Here is a 21,388-nt window from a genome sequence, read left to right as displayed (position 1 = left end):
AATTGATTTGATGGAAGGGGAAGGATAAAAATGCCCTGCTAACAAAATTAAGCATTTTATGAGTCAATATAGAATTATACCATTAATTTAAATGCCTATACTCTAATGAGTGGTCTTTTTTTTTCAAACATGTGCTAAACCAGCCTCATGTATATTTTCTTGACTAAGATGCTATAAATTATTAAAGAGTGGTCACTTTGGGAGAGGGACAGTGATAAAATGTGCACTTTGTAGCAATGTGACCTTGATACCAAGGTTGAAAAAGGCAACATATTTTTTCTGTTGTTTGGTACCTATTTTTGTGAAGTAAGTAAAGGATACCCTTTGAGTGTTTATTCTTTTTTATGTTGATTCACCGTAAATACAATAACTGAATTTAATAATATATACATTAGAGGCCGTATAGAATATTACTGCCACTCCTTCCTTTCAGTTATCCATTTTCTTGCTCTTTTGGAGATTGGCTAAAGGGTCTATAGTAAAGAAGGAAAAAGAGGGCTAATGCTGAAGGATTCCAAAACCAAGTTATTGAAATTCCTCAGACAGCTTTTCTTTTAGGAGTCTAAGGCATTTTAAACCTCAGGTCTGTATTGGGCATATGAAAGAGTAGATATAATTTGCTACACAATCAAGAAATCTTGGTAAATGTTTTAATTATTTGTAAATATTATTTAAATATTTGTAGGTAATGAGCTGTCTTACTGCTATAAATTTATAGTTTTCATATATTTTCTCCTTATTCAAATCTAATGACTCATTTCATAGAAAGCATTTTGGTACTAATAATACTACCATATTGTGTTTTATTCTGTTAGTGTTATTAGTTCGGTGGATGGAATATCATTACAAGGATTTCCAAGTGAAAAAATAAAACTGGAAGCAGATTTTGAAACTGATGAGAAGACTGTAAAGTGTACTGAGGTAACTGAGAAAGAAGATTCCTTCCCTTTATATGTTGTGTTTGGATATGGTTTTTTTTTTTTTAAACTTGGGAGATTTCTCATTGCAGCTTATTAACACTTTTTATATTACATGTTGAAACACACACATATTTTCATCCCATACTGCCTTCTGTATACCAGATTTGGATTTCCATAAGATTATTTCAGGCTTTGGAAACATAACAGAAACCCATGGGGGAGGGGAAGGAAAAAAAAAAAAAAAAAAAAGAGGTTAGAGTGGGAGAGAGCCAAAGCATTAGAGACTGTTAAAAACTGAGAACAAACTGAGGGATGATGGGGGGTGGGAGGGAGGGCAGGGTGGGTGATGGGTATTGAGGAGGGCACCTTTTGGGATGAGCACTGGGTGTTGTATGGAAACCAATTTGACAGTAAATTTCATATATTAAAAAATAAAAAAAAAATTAAAAAAAAAAAAAAAAAGGGGCAGAAAAAAAAAAAAAAAAGATTATTTCAGGCTTTGTATGGTACTGCCTGTACTCCCTGCCGGCTCATAGTTAAGTTTTGGCAGCATTGCCATCTTTGTATAGTAATATGTTATTTGACTGTATTATTTTCATTTTTCTCTTATTTTATAAAAAATAAAATATTTTATAAATATCAGTTTATAATCAGCATTCACAATGGAAAATTATTTTTGCATGTTTCAACTTTAAACTAAGAGATTATGGAATTATAGATTCTCAACCCCTTAGTCTATGTCCATACTCTCCCTCACTCTACCTCCTGAGTCAGGCAATCAGTGTTACTCGTTTCTTAGGTATTCTCTGTGATTTTATGCATGTACAAGATACAGAGAAACTATAGAGGACATAGAAACTATAGAATATTATTTCTTTGTATGATTTTTAGCTTCATTAAGATCCTTACAGGAAGGTGATCTTATAGGGTGGACTCATTTTTACCCTTCTCTAAACTGAACTAACAGGGTTTTTGTTGCCACAGGTTAATTTTAGGTTAAAATAGCTAAGTCTTGCCATATTCCAGAATCTTTGGTTTTAAGCTCTTACTACTTACTACTTACTAATGTGTGTATATATAGATAATGCTTTTAACTTGTGAATTCCATGGCACTAACACTGGAATTTTATTAATAAAGTTGAATTGAAAATAGCAGTTGTATTTTTCAAGCTACTTTTAATCTTAATCATGACTTGTTTCCTAATTAAATACATTTCAGGTGTTCTACTTTCTAAAGGACCAGGATTTATCTATTTCAGCAACTCGTTATCAGTTTGCAAAAGAAATAGCCATGGCTTGTAGTGCTGCACTGTGTCCTCACCTGAAAACTCTGAAGAGTAATGGGATGAATAAAATTGGTCTCAGAGTTTCCACTGATACTGATATGGTGAGGCATTTTTTGGTAATGTATTTTTGAAATGAATGTATCATATATTAAATAATCAAAAGTTTTTTCTTTAACCTTTTATTTGGGACAAATGAAGAGAACTAAAATTTGTTGAACATCAATGTGTACTACACATTGCATGTACATTATCATCTTTAACTCTCTTCAACAGTGGTCAGCAAACTTTTATGTAAAATGTGAGACAGTAAATATCTTAGGCATTGTGGGCTGACGGCTTTTACAACTAACTATTCAGTCCTGCCATTATAGTGCAAAAGCAGCCATAGACCGTATATAAACTAATGAGTTCACTGTGTTCCAGTGAAAGTTTGTTTACAAAATAACTGGTGGGCCAGGTTGGCCCACGGGCCATAGTTTGCTGACCTCTGCACCATAGCAGTCCTACTTGATAAGTAGGTTTTTAATTTTTTAAATTCTGACTTTGTTCACATGATTTAAAATTACAGAATTCGAGAAATGTTAAAAAAAGGAAAACCTTAGTCTTCTTTCCTATGTTTTTCTCTAATGTGTCTTTCCTTCCTGTGAGTCTCCTTTACTACTCACACAAAATTCTTCATTTCTAACACTTCTGGTCACCAGATATGTAGAGAAACTACACCCACCGGCAAGTGGTTCTCAGACTTCAGCAGGATATCCAGAAATTCAACTCAATTTTGACACTTTATACCCAGAGAGAGAACATCAGATCCCATAGGTTAAGGGTTCATTCCTACAAGACTGTTCCCCCACACCCCTTCAGATGCTAATCATAAGCCCAGGTTGTCCGCTCTGTTTCTGAACAACCAGCTATAGATCAGAAATTCTAACAACCTCCTCCTTGGTTTTAATTAATTTCCTAGAGTGGCTCACAGAATTCAGGGAAACACTTATGTTTACCAGTTTATTAAAGGATATACACAGATGAAGACATATACATAGGGTGAGGTCTGGGAGGTTTTCAAGCATAGGCACGTCTGTCCCAGTGAAGTTGGGGTATGTCACCCTCCTAGTGTGGCTGTATTAGCCAGCCTAAAGCTCTCTAAACTCCCCACTAGTGGGATTTTATGGAGGCTTTCTTATGTTGGTAGGATCAAATAGTAATGCCATTTTTAGCCCCTCTCCTCTCTCTGGACAGGTAAGGGTAGAGCTGAAAAATCTAAAGCTTCTAATTATGGCTTGGTCTTTCTGGTGACCAGTCCCCATTCAGGAACCCACCCAGAGTCACTTCATTAGAGTAAAAGATACTCCTAGTGCTCTTATCACTTAGGAATGTATAAGGGTTTTAGGAGCCCTGTGTCATGGACAGTGTAAAATACAAATATGAGAACAAGAGACACTTAACAGTGTTCTTATCAATTAAGAAATTACAAGGGTAGAGGTGTCTGAGTGGCTCAGTCGGTTAAGTGTCCAACTCTTGATCTTGGAGCAGGTCATGATTTCATGGTGGGATGGAGTCCCGCCTTGGGCTCTGCATTGACAGCATGGAGCCTTCTTGGGATTCTCTCTCACCCTCTCTCTCTGCACCTCCCCAGCTTGAGCTCTATCTCTCAAAACAAATTAAAAAAATATAGGTGTGAATATATATACACGTATATATACATATATATATACGTATATATACGTGTATGTGTGTGTATATATATACACGTGTATATATATATATATATATATATACACGTGTATATATATATACATGTGTATATATATATAATTACTAGGGTGTCAGGAGCCCTATACCAGAAACCAGGGGCAGAGAATGATATATATATTCTGTTGTCTCACAAGCGTGTATAATAGGACCATCTTTTCAAACATTTCCAGAGAGCAATATTCATGTTGTAGTCCATGTAATGGGTAGCCCCTAGAGATATTAACTCCAGGTTATAATGTAAATGGTTCCCAGTAGAGTTGTATAAGATAATAGCCCTGGAAAGATCTCCTTCCCACTCTTGACTCCCAACCCCTATAGTCTATCTCCATACTCTTCTTCATCCTCCATTCCTGGTCACACAATCAGTGTTACCCATTTCTATGTAGTCTTTATGAATTTTTGCATGTACAAGCAAATAAGTATATAAATCCTTTTTATTCCTCCTTTTACTCTTATTTTTTAACCTTGCTCTTTCAATCTATGTTTTAGAGATATTTCATATGACTACATATTCTTTTTAACAGTTGCATAGTAGTCATTTCTTATATAAATGTACTATAATTTATTTATAACTAGTTTTTATGTACTGATTGACATTTAGGTTATCCACAATATTTTGATTCTGCATAAGTGTGAGTATATAACATTCTTAGAGTAGAATTGCCAGGTGTAAGTTTGTACTCAATAGATATTACCATATTGTCTCAAACAGAGGTTACTACCACAATTTGTGTGAGAGAGTTCTTCCCCCAAATCTTTATCAAAGCAGTATGTAATCAAATTTTTGACTTTTACCAATTTTATAGGTAAAAAATGATACTCCAGTATTATTTTAATGTGCATTTCTGTTTCCAACATCCAATATAATCAATTTTAAAGTAGGTTCTTCATTAGAATGGTTAATCTAAACATGAATGAGTTCATATACTGAGGGTTTGCTTTTCTTCAGTCAGGATGTGTTATACTCATAGTTCTTTTGGAAAGAACTTCTACTTTGATCTTACTATTAAAAATTCCTTTTTCAAGTAAGCATCTGGTAATTATTTGTTTCAGTAGCCCAATTATTTTTTTTAGGCAAATGTATTAAAATGTAATTTTCACCAGCAACATTACATTCAAATATTAAATATTTTTGCAACAACAAATTCAAAATAATTTTAAGTAGATTTTTTTTTAATACCATAGGTTTTTATTTATAAGTCATGTTGGTAATTATTTAAAACCTTAGTTCTCTAGTGTGTTTACATGTGCATTGAGAAGAAACCTGAAGTATGAAGTAGTGGTATTTAAACAATTTTCATGATGTCTATGGGAAAGACACTTACAACTTATGTAGCAGATAAAAGAATATATAGGAGATGTGAAACATTAGTTTATGAAGTATTTATCAAGTATTTTCTTAACATGCTTAAACTGATATTTTATATTAGTTTGTATTCATCTGCTGAGTTAAGCAAGATTGCTTACTTTCTAGGGTTGACTTATCAAGATTTTTTTTTTTCCAGGTTGAATTTCAGGCAGGATCTGATGGCCAACTTCTTCCTCAGCATTATTTAAATGATCTTGATAGTGCTCTAATCCCTGTACTCCATGGTGGGACCTCCAGCTCTACTAGTTTACCATTAGAAATAGAATTAGTATTTTTCATTATAGAAAATCTTTTTTAGTGAAAGATATGAGTAATATTATATATTGCAAAGTAATTTGTTAAAACTAAATCCACTAAAACTGAAATGCCACAGACACTAAAAGTAAAGATTTGCTGTTTGAAACATGTAAGTTTTGCTTTTTAGGTAGGAAATGATCTTTTTAAATCATTAGCACAATATTTAAATCTCTAAAAATTTAAGAGACCCACAGTTTTTGAAGCTCTGACTTAATACAAGTTCTATAAAGACAAAGATTTTTTCTGTCTTTAATAAATTTGTAGCATTTACTGTGTTATTTAAATGCAAAGCCAAAGTATCTGCACTTATGTATACCTCTTTATGCCAAGAATGATTTTAATGAAGGCTCTTTTCAGATGTAACCTTATGAGGGAAATAGCTGTTACATATGCCAGTTACATTGCTGGCTTCTAGAGTCTGTTAAAAATGAATTTCAACGGCACAGTTTCCAGATCTTAGTCTTATAATTCTTTGAATAAGGCAGATAACGTATTTGTATAATTGGAGTGGAGACCTACCTCCATGATTAGATAAACTCTGATTATTTGGATCAAAATCAGAATTTTGCCTTTTTTCTTCTCAAATTATTATATATATATGTATATATATATGTGTGTATATATATATATATATATACATATATATATATATATACACACACACACATATATATATGGTTTTCTTCTTTATTAAATGGGTATTCTTAAAATAATTGTGGGTGCTTCAGAATTTTGTGCTTATATATTTAAATACATTGTTTTTATAGCAAAAACATGTGATTCAGTATATGTTTTATAAGTCTTTAATAATTTATAAATAGGTAATATTTTTGTATTGCAGTGCATTATGTTTTCTCCTTTCCTTCCAAAATATACCCCACTGTATTTACCACTTCTAAGAGTGATGGACAACAGGCCATATGACCCTTGAAGTAGTCATTATGTAGCAATAAATGAAGCCTGAAACAGGATTTTTTCAACTTCTCCTTTAAACCTTAGAACTTTCTTGGCGAGTCTGCATATTTTCAGTGACACCAATGTACTAAATATACATTTTAATGAACCAATTACTTTTGCATATTTTATATTCTCTATATGGTAGTTATTTTTTATAACAGGATATTAACCTAAGTTAAATTCTATGTGTTTGAAACTGTTACAGAACTTTCCTCTTCAAACAGCAAAATTGTAAGAAGTACTTTGTGTTAAAAAAAAAAAAAAGTAAAGGGGATATTTTAGTTAGTCCTATAATTTACATTATATGAATATAATCATTATTTTCATGTTTCTTTTTTATTCTTATGTGGTATATGTTTTTGTATCAAAACACTCATTGTATATTTCAAGAAAAAAGAAAACTACACTAAATAACCCTGATGTAAGAAAAAGACTTATGAAGCATCTCAACACTAAATAACCCTGATGTAAGAAAAAGACTTATGAAGACCAAGTCAGGGTTATAACTCAGGATCTGAGTCTCAGGCTAGGAGAGACTGAGAATTTTACTCCATTGGTCATATGGTTCCTACTGAATCACATCTGTAGTACTAGCCAAAGACACCCTATGAAGGAGATTATCAGTCTCCTGGAAGTAGCTACTTCATAAGCAATGTAAAATGTTGCAGCTATTAAATAAAAAGGCAACACAAAGTAACCTGTGAAATTTATTGAATGGTATAGGATAAAAACAATTGCATATCAAACTCAGTTTATGTTTTCTGTGTATACTGTGTGTTTATTTTGCAGTATAAGTAGTTGCACAGTCTATGAATACTGAAATTACTTTAAAATAACAATTTGGTGCAGGGTGCTTCCCTTGATATAGGATAGGATAGGATTTGGATTTGTTTTCATAAAGTCTCTACAATTAATAAAAATTGGAATAATGTGCCTTTGGAGGCACATTTTGAAGTGTTCTTTGTAGCTGTACAATATGTTTCTGAATGCCATTGTTACTTATTTGGTCATGTTCTTCACATTGGTACTTATTTTGAAATTTTAATTTTTTTAAAGGTGAAGAAATAGAATGGTTCTTTGTATTCAGTCTGCACTGATCTGTTTTGGTCTTACGCCTTTTAGTATTGCTCTTTTTCTCTGAATTTTGAAATATGAAGTAAAATCTAGCCCACTTGTTCTATGCAGCCACCAAACAAACTTTGTGTCTATATACTTGCTATGTACAGAGCACTTTATTAGGCTTCACTGGTTGACAGATGAATAAAGTATTTCTGTCCCTAATGGAACTGAATATGTGAAGCAGATAATTAACAAAGTAAAAGTAATTGCTATAATAGAGATATGAATCTTGACTACATGGTTGGAAAACAACCCAGGAGGATGGCTATACCAATAAGGAGAAGGTTACCTGAGAACTTGTTAGATAGTGGGCATTAAACTCGGCTAGGTAAGAGATAAAAATCTGAAAAGTAGGTAATATATAGAAAGACTGGACCTTCTCTTGTATGAATATCTCACCTTCTGATTTAATCATAAAAGCAGTAGCCTGACTATGGTATCTCAACTGCCTAAATTTATAATAGCCTAGATTCAAATATTGTTTTATAAGAACAGAACTTTTCTTTTTTTAGTAGCAAGTATAACTTTGATAACTTGACTCCTATTTTAAAAGAAAATATCCTGAAATAAACCAGAAACCTACAAAACCATCTTAGGTTTTAATTTTTTTCTTTGTGATTAAAAAAATATATTTCAGGGGTGCCTGGGTGGCTCAGTTGGTTGAATGTCCAACTTCTGATTTTGGCTCAGGTCACGATCTCATGGATTGTGAGTTCAAGCCTTACATCAGGCAGTGCAGAGCCTGCTTGGGATTCTCTCTCTTTCCCCTTCGCTGCCCCTCCCCCACTCATTCTCCCCCCCCCCAACATTAAAAAACTTAAAAAGTTTCATATATATTTATATATTATATATATATATATTTACACAGACACACACACATGATTCAAAAATCAGAATAATATACAAAACTTGTAGGGTCATCTGGGTGGTTCAGTCGGTTAAGCATTCAATTTCAGCTCAGGTCATGATCTTGCAGTTCATGGGTTTGAGCCCCATGCTGGCTGTGTGCTGACAACTCAGAGCCCGTACCCTGCTTCGGATCCTGTGTCTCCCTCTCTCTCTGCCCCTCCCCCCCCCCTTGCTCTCTGTCTCTGTCTCTGTGTGTCTCTCTGTCAAAAAGAAAAATAAACATTAAAAAGAAACTTATCAATGTAAAATTTACCTTCCACGTGTCTACCTTGTTCTTCTTACCCTCCAATCTCAACAAGTAATCATTTTTATTAGTTTCTTTTTTTTTAATTTTTTTTAATGTTTTATTTATTTTTGAGAGAGAGCATGAGTGGGGGAGGGGCAGAGAAAGGGGGAGACCCAGAATCCGAAGCAGGCTCCAGGCTCCGAGCTGTCAGCACAGAGTCTGACGCAGAGCTTGAACCCATGAACTGTGAGATCATGACCTGAGCTACCCAGGAGTCCCATTTCATATGTATCTTCTCACAGTTTAGGTGTAGTAGCAGCAAATACAGATACATGTATTTTTTCCTCTTTTCATTTTTTATACCAAAAAATGTAGCATGGTGTTTATACTGAAGAACACATTCACTTTCTCAATTACTTTGAGTTATGAGGTTCATATTTAGAATTTTAAAGGTTTTGTTCCTTCTCAAACCACTATTGATAAAAGCTTATTAATTGCAGAAAGACAAAATCCTGTTACTGGAATTAGGACCATATGTTTCAGTGGGAGGACTATTTTTCTCATAACAATTTTTTTATTACTAAAACACTTGCAAGCTTATTTTTTATTTGAGCTATACTTAAAATTTTTTAAGACACCAAGCCTTGCCATCTAAATTTATCTTTTGCTATATAATCGACATTTTCTTTTCACATCAGATTTTTGTAGTTTCAAATCTTTTATTTTTTCTTTTGTATTAAGCTTGGAACAATTTAATATTTAACACTCTTTAGGAAATACTTTGTGCATCTTCACTGATAAAATTGCAACCATATTTTTCATGCTTTATACAAATGAAGAAGTAGGTCTAACTCAAGTGCTTTATTATGAACCTCTGAATATAATAAAGGTTTTCTTTTTCTTTTGGTAAAATACAGTGCTTCCCAGCCTCCAATATAACCCCCAGTGATCCCTACCTCCTGATATTCATACCCTTGTGTAGTCCCTCCCACATAACACTGTTGGTCTTTGCGACCAATAGAATATGGCAGAAGGGTTGGGATGTTATTTCTAAGACTGTTGTGAAAAACTATCCCTTCTATCTTTGGTGCATTTCTTCCCACTCTTCCTTTCCTCCTTTTTTTTCTATCCTTTCTTCTTCACTCTGTGCCTCCCTTCCTGTCTGTTAGATCACTCATTCTTGGGGAAGCCAGGTGCCAGGCATGGGCAGCACCATGGGGAGGCCCATTTGACAAAGAACTGAAGCCAACAGCCAAATGAGTGGAAGTGGATCCTACAACCCCAGTCAAGCCTTCAAATTGCAGTCACAGCCAAAAGATTGTGACCTCACGATAACCACCAAAAAAAGCCATTCTCTGATTCCTGAACCTCAGAAACTAAGATTATAAATTTTTCTGGTGCTAAATTTTCTGGTGATTTGTTATATGCAGCAAGTACTATTAGATAACTAATATAATATTTTTGAGCAGCTATACACAAAAATTGCTAAAAGTGATTAACTCTTAATAGAATAAAGCATATTTCCTAGCAACATTTATGGATTACATGCCACAAGTAGGATGTGCTATGTGCAGAGAATACCAATAGAATAGGGTTTGGCCATATAGGAACAAAGATGGAGTTGTGGGAAACTTCCTGTTTCTGGGAATTGCATGTTGGGATACTTAGATCCATTCTTCTGCTGAAAACCTAAGGTGATTAAAATACAAAACTCTTCTTAAAGCATCAAGATATTAGGAATGTTCAAGAGGAAAGAGAAAAAGAGAAGTTGGCATGTGGTCCTATTTGAGACAAACTTACAGGGTGAGGGGGGGTAGATATCAAAGTTCAAGAGCCACACAAGGTTGTGCATCTAATCAGAATCATGAACCTAATGGGAATTTTCCCACAAGGCTGAGACACACCAACCCCAAAGGGTTTTAGCCTTGGGATGAGGAGGAACCAGAAGTACAAAGTATTATAAAACTGTAGCCAAATTTAGAATTGCCTACATCATCCAAACTCTTAAGCATTTAACTTGCTTTAAGGTGTTCCACTCTGCAGAAGGAATAAAAATGTAAATCTTCTCCATAGCAAAGTAACTTCATTACAGGCCTCAAATTACTTTTCAAGCATAACATTTACTAACACACAGTTAAATAAGGAGTCATGTAAGGAAATGACTCCAGAGCCAAGAACTAGTAGAAATAATGAAAAACTCCTTTAGGTATTAGATTCCTGATTTCTGTGTTTAAAAAATAGGTGTGAGGTACCTGAAGGGAATGGGACACCATAAAAAGTGATGGAGCTAATTTGGGAAAACACTGAATACACATGTTGCAAGAATATATAAAAACTCTAAAGCTCTAATTAAGTAGGTTTAATGGTAGGATAGAATACAGCCACTGGGGAAAATTTATAAATAAGGATATAAATCAGGAAAAATTCTCCAGAGGTGCAGCCTGGAAAGACAACAAGTTGGAAAGAAACATATACAGCAGGTATTGAGAAGTCATAATATATGCTTAACTAGCTTCAGGAGACAGCAGAATAGGACACAACAAATACTTAAAAAAATTTTTTTTAGGGGCACCTGGGTGGCTAAGTGGGTTAAGTGGCTGACTTTGGCTCAGGTCGTGATCTCGTGGTCTGTGAGTTAGAGCCCTGCATCAGGCTCAGTGCTGACCGCTTGGAGCCTGGAGCCTGCTTCAGATTCTGTGTCTCCCTCTCTCTCTAGCTCTCCCCCGTTTGTGCTCTGTCTCTCTCTGTCTTTCAAAAATGAATAAATATTAAAAAAAATTGTAATGTTTAATTTTGAGAGAGAACACGAGCAGGGGAGGGACAGAGAGATGGAGACACAGAATCTGAAGCTGTTAGCACAGAGCCCAATGGCTGAGCTCAAACCCATTAGCTGTAAGATCATGACTTGAGCCAAAGTTGGATGCTTAACTGATTGAGCCACCCAGGCACCCCTCAACAAATATTTTTAAATATAAACTTTTGAAAACTGATGAAAGACATTACTCCACAGATTTAGGAAGCTAGACAACTCCCAAACAAAAAGGAATCATTATAGACACATAGGAAAACAGGAACTGCCAGCTGGCACAGAGTCCAAGTAACAGTTTTGCTCTCTCTAGTCAAAAAAACAGGAAAAAAGGAGTTGGGGCCATGAGACAGACCTTTTGAATTTACTTGCCTTATTCCCGGAGAGCTGCAGAAAAGCAGCATGCGCGCACGCGCACACACACACACCCTCCTCACCATGTGTAAACCCTGTGAGGGAACCTTGCCCTACACCAAGCTAGAGACAGCAAAACAGCATCACCCCCCTCTACCCACTGGTGCAGTGGTGGCAGACAATCAGACTGCTGGGTGGAATACTGGGAATGGTTAAGGGAGGCCGAAAGCCCCGACCTTCTACCAGAAGACCAAGGAGGAGGATCTTGGAACCAGAGAATGTGGGTAAAGATCATAGGAAGTGAACCTCCAAATTTGTGTATAAAATCCTGGGACCAGTCCCAAGCTGTGCATGTGTGAAACTGACCAGAAGCAGCTGAGTAAGGGTTTTAAACACTGAACTACACTGCATATCACTATAGGCATTAACTCAGAGATAATGTGGCATAAAGCAAATATCACAATAAAGCAAGTCAAATTTGAATTTTTTGACTTCCCAGCGCACATAAAAGTTATGTTCATACTATACTGTTTTCTACTAAGCTGTGATAGCATTATGTCTAAAAAACAACTTACATGCCTTAATTTTAAAATTCTTTATTGCTAAAAAATGTTAACCATCATTTGAGCTTTCAGCACATCATAATCTTTTTGCTGGTAGAGGGTCTTTATCAACTAAGTTTATATAATATTCTAAATCTTTGGTGTCATTTCAGTAATCTTCACAGCATCTTCAACGGGAGTAGATACCATCTCAAGGAACCACTTTCTTTGCTCATCAATAAGAAGCAAGTGCTCATCTGTTCAAGTTTTATCATGAGATGGTAGCAATTCAGTTACATCTCCAGCTCTACTTCTAATTCTAGTTATCTTGCTATCTGCATCACATCTGTAGTTATGTCCTGCACTGAAGCCCTGAACCCCTCAAAATCATCCATGAGGGCTGGAATTAACTTCTCCCAAACTGGGTAGTGTTGATACTTTGACCTCTTCCCATGAGTCACAAATGTTCATAACAGCATCTACACTGGTGAATCCTTTCGAGAAGGTTTTCAGATGACTGCCCAGATCCATCACAGGAATCAATACACAGCTCTAGCCTTACAAAATATTTTTTTCTTTTTCTTTTTCTTTGAGAAAGAGTGTGTGTGTCGGGGGTGGGGAGCAGGGATGAGGGGCAGAGGGAGAGACAGAATCTTAAGCAGGCTCCACGTTCAGCACAGAGTCCAATGCAGGGGTCAATCCCACGACCTTGGGATCATGACCTGAGCCAAAATCAAGAGTCACATGCTCAACTGACTCAGCCACCCAGGTGCCCCACAAAATGTACTTCTTAAATAAGGCCTGAAAATAGAAATGACTCCTTAATCAATGGGCTGCAGAATGGATATAGTACTAGCAGGCATGAAAGTAACATTAATCTCATTGTACATCTCCATTAGAGCTCTTGGGTGGCCAGGGGAATTGTCAATGAGCTGTCATATCTTGAAAGAAATCTTTTTTTTGAGCAGTAGGTCTCAACAGTGGGCTTAAAATATTCAGTAAACCGGGGCGCCTGGGTGGCTTAGTCGGTTAAGCATCCGACTTCGGCTCAGGTCATGATCTCATGGTCCGTGAGTTCGAGCCCTGCATCGGGCTCTGTACTGACAGCTCAGAGCCTGGAGCCTGCTTCGGATTCTGTGTCTTCCTGTCTCTCTGACCCTCCCCCATTCACGCTCTGTCTCTCTCTGTCTCAAAAATAAATAATAAAAAAATTTAAAAATTAAAAAAAAATATTCAGTAAACTATAGTGAGAAAATGCTGTTGGAAAAATGGCACTGATAGACTTGTTTGACACAGGGTTGCCACAAACCTTCAATTTGTGAAAAACACAATTATCTGTGAAGTGCAATATAATGACAATATAATGAGGTATGCCTGGATGCAGGTTTCAGACTGGCCACTGGGTGGAGCACGATCAGGGCAGATTAGAACCGCACTATAATGGTATTGAAAACTAAATTATCATTGGAACCACAACCCACATACAGCTGTCCAGAATATGTGGCCTGAACTAACAGGATGGGCTACAAGCTAAAACAAACCAAACAAAAACAAAAACATTCTTCTGAAGACTTGAACAGGACTGAGAGTTTCATAATATTCAATATATGTAGGAAATAATCCAAATAACATGTAAAACATTAGGGAGATCTAAACAACTCTAAAGGGAAAAGACAATGAACAATAGCCAATTCTGGGGTTAGTCAAATTTTGGAATTATCAGAAAAGACAACATGTTATTTTAATCATGTTCCACAAAGCAAGGGCAAACACTATTGAAATGAATGGAAAGGTAGAAGTCTTCACCAAAGAAAGAGAAGCTATAAAAAGAACCAAATTGAAATTTTATAAGTGAAAAATACAAATAACAAAAAATTTACTAGAGGGTTTTAATAGAATAGAGACAACCAAGGGAAGCATCAGCAAATTTAAAGATACATCAGTAGAAATTATCCAGCCTAAATGACAAAGGGAAAAAAAGGCTTTGAGACTTATGAGAAAATATCAAAAGGCCTAATATTCATGTTATAGGAGTTGCAAAAGAAGAGGAGAAAAGACTGGAAGAAAAAAACATTTGAAGAAATAATGGCTGGGGTGTCTGGGTGGCTCAGTCAGTTAAGCGTCTGACTCTTGGTTTCAGCTCAGGTCATGATCTCATGGTTCATGAGTTTGAGTCCAGCATCAGGCTCTGTGCTGAAAGTGTGGAGCCTGCTTGGGATTCTCTCTCCCTCTCTCTCTGCCCCTCCCCACCTCTCAAAAATAAATAAACATTTAAAAAAAAAAAAGGATGACTGAAAATTTCCAAAATGTGGTGAAAGACATAAATTTATATACGTTTACCTAAAATTATATTTACAACAGTTCTACTGGCATAGAAAGTGCTAAAAAGTTAAAAACCATACCCAGGCACATCATAACCAAACTGATGAAGTAAACATAAAGATCTTGGAAAGAGCCAGAGGAAAAGGACACTGCACATTTTTTGGAGAACAAAGATTTGAATTATGTTGTATTTCTTACCAGAAACCAGAGAAAGTGGAACATCACTTGTAGAGTGCTTTAAAAAAACAAAGCAAAAACAATTATGAACCCAGAATCCTTTAACTAGTAAATATATCCTTCAGGAATCAAAGTGAAATAAAGACATTTTCAGAAAAAGAAAAATGTAAGATAATTCACTACCAGAACTTCTGTAAAAGAAATGGTAATGAAAATTTATAGGGAAGGGAAATGATAGAAAAGGGAACCTTGGAATGCCATGAAAGAAGGAACAACAAAAATGGTAATATTTAATAAATAGAAAGGACTATTTCTTCACCTTTTAAGTTTGCTAAAATATGTATAACTGCTGAAATAAAAAATATATAACACTGACAGGATGTTCACCATATATAGATCTAATACATAAGAGAACTACATCCTAATGGGAGGATAGTAAAGGGACCTATATGGTTGTAAGGTTTCTATATTTTACTTGACGTGACAAAAATTCAAAGTAGATTGCAAAAAGTTTGGGATGCAATAATCTCTAGAGTAATCACTAAACAATATACGCATGGAGATTTACTTTTTAAAAGTCAATATATAAATTAAAATGAAATTGTGTAAAATAAAAAATTCAAAAGTGGGACACTTGGATGGCTCAGTCGGTTAAGCATCTGACTCTTGATTTCGACTCAGGTCATGATCTCATGGTTCGTGAGTAGAAGCCCCACACTAGGATCTGTGCTGACAATGTAGAGCCTGCTTGGGATCCTCTCTCTCTGAGCATCTCCCACTCATGCTTGCATGAGCACTGTCTCTTTCTCAAAATATCAAAATATGGGGACAAAGAGAAACAACACATTCTGTCAAAATAAGTGTGGTTCCAGAAGCTCTCACTGGGGCTATAGCAGCGAGTCGTAGAGAAAGAGAGACACCGAAGCTTTTGCATTCCCAAATCACTGGGAATAAAAGGTAATGTTCTGAACTGTAAGTGGTTTTAAAAGCTTAGTTCCCATCCTTTGCAATTTAAGTTGAAAACAACTGTAACTATAAAGTAAAAGGAGGACTTTGTGGACAAGTCAAACTAAGAGCCTGATATTCAGGATAAATTCTAGAAACAAAGTAGAGTACTCAAAGTTTAGTCTCACAATAGTTGACTTAAAGACTAAGAGTCACAGTTAAAATAAATCTGGATATATCCTATCATTATGAATCCGCTTTTCTAAAAGTTTCAGTTTTATTATCCCCGATTAATACGCTCACTGTTTTTCTATTATTAAATGGTGGCAACTGTGTAAAAATTAAAACAGATTATTCTGTCTTGAAAGTTCTGTACCACATTGACCTTAACCTTCTCCATAATAGTAAAATTTGGTAGATTCTTATTCAGAATCTCTATACTGTAAGTATATAGTATTTTTCTAATTGTTTTAGGTCATGAAGAAACTAAACTCCCTCCCCAAGGGAAAAACACACATAAACATAAAATTCTGCATAGAATTTAAGGAGATACCATATTTATTAAACAACAACAACAACAACAACCCTGACTTCTAAGAGAAATTTGGAAAACAAACTAAAATTAAAGTCTTACCGAAAATAAGATACTACTCTAAGCCACAATTCCTGCCTCATCTCACACTTTAAAACAAATCTCCTCAGGATATTCACATACCCCATCAAAAGCTATTTTATTTATTTATTTATTTATTTTTAAATGTTTATTTATTTTTGACACAGAGAGAGACACAGCATGAGCAGGGAAGGGGCAGAGAGAGAGGGAAACACAGAATCCGAAGCAGGCTCCAGGCTCTGATTTGTCAGCACGGAGCCCGACGCGGGGCTCGAACTCACAAATTGTGAGATCATGACCTGAGCCGAAGTTGGACGCTTAACCGACGGAGCCACCCAGGCGCCCCAAAAGCTATTTTCTTTAAAAACAACAACACTTTGGCAGCCTTCAGACTCAAAATTATTAATGTTGCCAGGAGGATGAGCTTGGGTAAAAAAGTAAAAATTTGTAAGTTATTGAAGTATCTGTCTTATAAATTTTTTTTTAACATTTATTTATTTTTGAGACAGAGAGAGAGTATGAACGGAGGAGGGTCCGAGAGAGGGAGACACAGAATCCGAAACAGGCTCCAGGCTCTGAGCTGTCAGCACAGAGCCCGACGCGGGGCTCGAACCCACGGACAGCAAGATCATGACCTAAGCCAAAGTCGGATGCCCAACCGACTGAGCCACCCAGGCGCCCCGAAGTGTCTGTCTTATAAAAGAAGTCCTTCTCACAGGCAGAAGAGCTTTTGGAGACCACTGCCAGGGTGATCATGAGAATCTTTAACACTCCTCTGTGACAATCTGCAGTTGTCTGTGTCAATTTGACTTGCAAATTATGCCAATCATTTGTATATTTATGTATATATATGTATATTTATGTGTATGTGTATATATATATATACACATACACACACAAGTGCTGAGTGGGAAATAACCAAATTCTAAGGCCAGCTACACTCTTACCCAAGAGTGAGTTATGTATACTGAATCAAAGGTCATGCTCCCCTGATGGCCTCATCTTATTCCGCTCCTCTACTATGTACGTCACCACTTCTACCCAGACTGGGTTACTCAGAACTAACAATACACTATTTATTCCTATTTATTTATATCATCAAAACCATCTCTAAACTCTCAGATCAATGCCCATTTGTTACTTTCTAATCTCATAAGTTTCTATGTATCTGCTATCCTTTCCTCAATGTATCATATACCCTTAACTCGTGAAACCTTTCCTTTGTGCCAAAAAAAGCAATTAGATACATATTTGGTACGAAAATTCCCATTCAAAAGTAGAGAAAATAGTATGATGATGCTCCATGTACTGATCCTATAACTCAGATTCAACAATTTTCAAGATTTTCCACTTTTGCTTCATCTATCCCTTTATTTCTTTGCGGGAGTGTGTTCAACCAAATCTCAGACATCATCATTTCATGCTAAATACTTCAGTATGCAGCTCTAAAAAATGGACAGTGAACAGTAATTTTAATTGAGTCAGTAATTATAAAATATATGAAAATATTGACCTAATACTGTGACCAAGAGGTGATAAAAACTTTTGAACTGCAACTGATACCATCAAGAAAGTGAAAAAAGCACCTACAAAATGGGAGAAAATACTTGCAAATCATATATATTAAGGGGCTTGTAGTCAGACTTTATAAGAAATTTTTATAATTCAACAAAAAACCCCACAAACAACCCTATTAAAAATGAGCAAATGATTTGAATAAACCTTTCTCCAAAAAATATATATATAGTCAATAAGCACTTGAAAATATGGTCAACATTATTAATCACTAGGGAAATGCAAGTCAAGACTAAAATGAGACAATACTTCATTTTCCACTTGGATGGCTGTCATTAAAAAAAATCAACAGATAGCAACAGATAGCAACAGACAGCATTCTCTGTTGAGAATGTAGATAAATTGGAACCCTCATACATTGCTGGAGGGAATGTAAAATGGAGTAGCTGCTTTGAAAAACTGGCAGTTCCTCAAAAAGTTAAACATAGAGTTACCGTATAAACCAGTAATTCTACTCCAAGAGAAATACCTTCCACATACTTCCACACAGAATCTATACATGAATGCTTACAGCAGCTTAGTCATTAGTAGCCAAAAAGCAGAAACAACACAAATGTCCATTAACTGATGAATGGTCAAGTGTGAAATCTACCAACAGTGCAATTTTTCTAGGTCATGAAGAATAAAATACTGATGCGTGCTCCAATGTGGACGAAGCTTGCAAACACATGCTAAATGAAAGAAGCCAGTCACAAAGACCATTACCTTGTAGGATTCCATTTATATGAAGTGGCCAACATAGGCAAATCCACAGAAACAAAAATAAGATTTATGGTTGCAAAGGGTTGGGGAGGAAATGGAAAGCAGCTGCTTTGGGGTGATCAAAATGTTGATTGTGGTGCAGTTGCAAAATTCTATGAATACGCTGACTTGAACACTTTAAATGTATAACTTTTTTTTTTATCATTAGGGAAATGCAAATCAAATACGAGTCAACCAATTATATATCTCAAAGATCTTTTTTTTTAAAGACCACTGAAATCATTGAAATTTACTGTTTTCTGAAACTCTCGAAATCTTTTTGATTCAGCTAGAGAACATCCAGAGAATACTGAAAGCCTGACTGAAGACAAATTGAAATAGTTACAACCCAAGTGTGAAAAGACTAAAAAGATATAAAAATCTGCAGTGCTGCCATTCGTGTTATGCGTAGGTGATGTGTTGTTATCTTAATTTGACAACTGAGTTGTATTAGGGTCACAGGACCCGAAAATGGCAGTGCTATGCTGCTAACTCAGATCAGTCTGACTGCCTGAGGTCTTTTTCTAGCTTCAGCGTCGCTGGCGCAAAGTAGGGAGTTGAGGGCAAAGAAGGTAGTGGGTAAGAGAATACAGTTGTTAGTGTTTCCTGAGTGAACACTAGTACAGAAGAAGAGGGAGACAAAACTTGCAAGTTCTCACTTCTAAAATCCTTGTGAAGCAACGCTCATTTTTATGGAGAAATGATTCCATGTCATTTTAGGATGGCACTAAAATAAAAAATATATATATATCCAACTTTAAAAAATCGTACCCCATGCAAGTGACTTCTTTCAATCTCGGCGTTTCATCCTCTGCCTTCCTGACGTAAAGTTCTTCAGAAGAACAACCCGTTTTCCCACTACCTTTCAAAAGAGCAATTCGCGCGACACTTGGACCGCGGACACCAGAGCGGAGACTGCGCGCTCGCGCAACTAGAGCCTCAGTCTCTGCGCGTGCGCACCGCTTCCCGTTCTCCTTCCGCCTCCGACTGGGGAACCTCGGCTCCGGCGCTCTGTGGGCCGTAGGTGGCGGCTCTTTTGTTTACAGTGTGTTGTTTGTTGAGTCGCGTTTCCACGCCACCTGTGACGGTCAGCGGCGGTTGCCCACGGCTCAGCGCCTCCGCGGACTGCGGCCGGTCGTTGCCATGACAGCGACCGCTGGGGGCCCTGGTAAGCGCGGATCCGGCCTTTGTGGGTCCCTGAAGGGCTTCCCTCGATTGGCTCGCAGTCCTGCACTTGGGCGTGGCGCCTATGGTTGGAGCGTTTTGAGAGACTCCTCTGATAGCACCACTGTCTTTTCCTGATGGAGGTCCACTTCCTCAGTGCGCCCACAACGGAGTGGCCTAGAACTTTGGTTCCTCCTGTGGGCCTTGAAAGAAAAGCCGATGGGATGGCCAAGAGTAGCAAGAATATTGCACCCTTTCTAAAAAGGTTATTTTCTAAAAAGATTATTTTCACTTTTGCTATTACAAACAATGTTATATCAAATATCCTTGTACCAAATGTGTCACTTACCACATATAGGCATATTTATCTATGGCATAAGTTTATGAAAGTGGAATTTCTGGGTAAATGTATTTTTCTTGTTTTTTTAATTTTTCTTTTTTAAAAGTCTTTATTGAGATATAATTTACAAAAAATACAACTCATTTATTTAAAGCATACAATTCAGTGGTTTTTAATATATCAGAGTTGTGTAACCATCACCACAATCAATTTGTGGTGAGCTGAAATCAAGAGTCGGACGCTTAACGGAGCCACCCAGGCACCCCTAATTCAAATATTTTTAAAATTGCTGCATATTTTCTTCTGAGTCTAAAGAGTGTGTGACTGTTGCATATACTAAATAGAACCACATGTTTGGGGCCATAGTGGATGCCATAGCTAACTCTCACCTTTATTCTATAGCCCGATATACAGAGTGGTTGCTAAGTTCCATGCATGTTAGTTAGAACTTCTCTTTATATGTTCCTCCATTCTCTAATCAAAATTTACTTTTTCTCAATGTCTTATTGGAAGTTTCTGCTGGTTATTTTCAGGTTTTTAACTATTGCTAGGCAGAGTTAAGAAACAAATAATTAACAGAAGATATAAGCTCATGCAGAAGGAATTTGCAGGCAATTGATAGGCACTAAAATGTTTAAATTAATATATAAGAATTATGTGGGTAACTATTTTTCTCACTGTTATATTGGGATATTACACAGTATGGAGTAGATTTGGATTCAAGTATTACAGTCTTGGTTAACTCACATATTTTAATGCTTAATAGAAAATCTGGATATCCAAAAAGTAGTTGATGGATATGGGAATTATGTATATTTGTACATGGTAAACAAATCTATAAATAATAGCTCAGGAATTTAGTCACTGATATAAATTTTGCCCACATTCATAATCCCAAGGTGCATATGCTTAAATGTATAGCTTAAGATTCTAAATTGTTAATATAAATATAGAATGGGGCCTCTGGTGGAGAA

General features: G+C 36.1%; 2 protein-coding genes and 1 long non-coding RNA gene across 10 annotated transcripts in view; 2 read left to right on the top strand and 1 right to left on the bottom strand.

The window, feature by feature from the left end:
- ZFYVE16 (zinc finger FYVE-type containing 16) overlaps positions 1-8,290 on the top strand; it is a 53,898-nt gene extending 45,608 nt beyond the window's left edge. For all 4 annotated transcript variants that reach the window (XM_019462886.2, XM_019462888.2, XM_053907240.1 and 1 more), the window contains 3 exons: positions 816-921; positions 2,140-2,307; positions 5,464-8,290. In XM_019462886.2, the coding sequence (XP_019318431.2) occupies positions 816-921; positions 2,140-2,307; positions 5,464-5,625 (436 nt within the window). In that variant the 3' untranslated portion in view covers positions 5,626-8,290. The remainder of the gene's footprint in view (positions 1-815; positions 922-2,139; positions 2,308-5,463) is intronic.
- The window catches only part of LOC128778290 (uncharacterized), a 32,779-nt gene extending 12,910 nt beyond the window's left edge, over positions 1-19,869 (bottom strand). Inside the window, exon 1 of the long non-coding RNA XR_008423814.1 lies at positions 19,682-19,869. This is a non-coding gene — a long non-coding RNA (uncharacterized LOC128778290). The remainder of the gene's footprint in view (positions 1-19,681) is intronic.
- Positions 19,870-19,885: 16 nt separating this feature from the next.
- FAM151B (family with sequence similarity 151 member B) overlaps positions 19,886-21,388 on the top strand; it is a 46,750-nt gene continuing 45,247 nt past the window's right edge. Inside the window, exon 1 of one of the 5 annotated variants that reach the window (XM_053907243.1) lies at positions 19,886-20,078. In XM_053907243.1, the coding sequence (XP_053763218.1) occupies positions 20,054-20,078 (25 nt within the window). In that variant the 5' untranslated portion in view covers positions 19,886-20,053. The remainder of the gene's footprint in view (positions 20,079-21,388) is intronic. The other 4 variants (XM_019462892.2, XM_053907244.1, XR_008423813.1 and 1 more) reach the window with 4 other exon arrangements.

Source organism: Panthera pardus, unplaced genomic scaffold (genome assembly GCF_024362965.1).
Source record: "Panthera pardus isolate Hobbes unplaced genomic scaffold, ASM2436296v1 HiC_scaffold_2, whole genome shotgun sequence".
Lineage (NCBI taxonomy): Eukaryota > Metazoa > Chordata > Mammalia > Carnivora > Felidae > Panthera > Panthera pardus.
The sequence above is the reverse complement of the archived record's forward strand: the minus strand, read 5'-3'. Positions and strand labels throughout refer to the sequence as shown.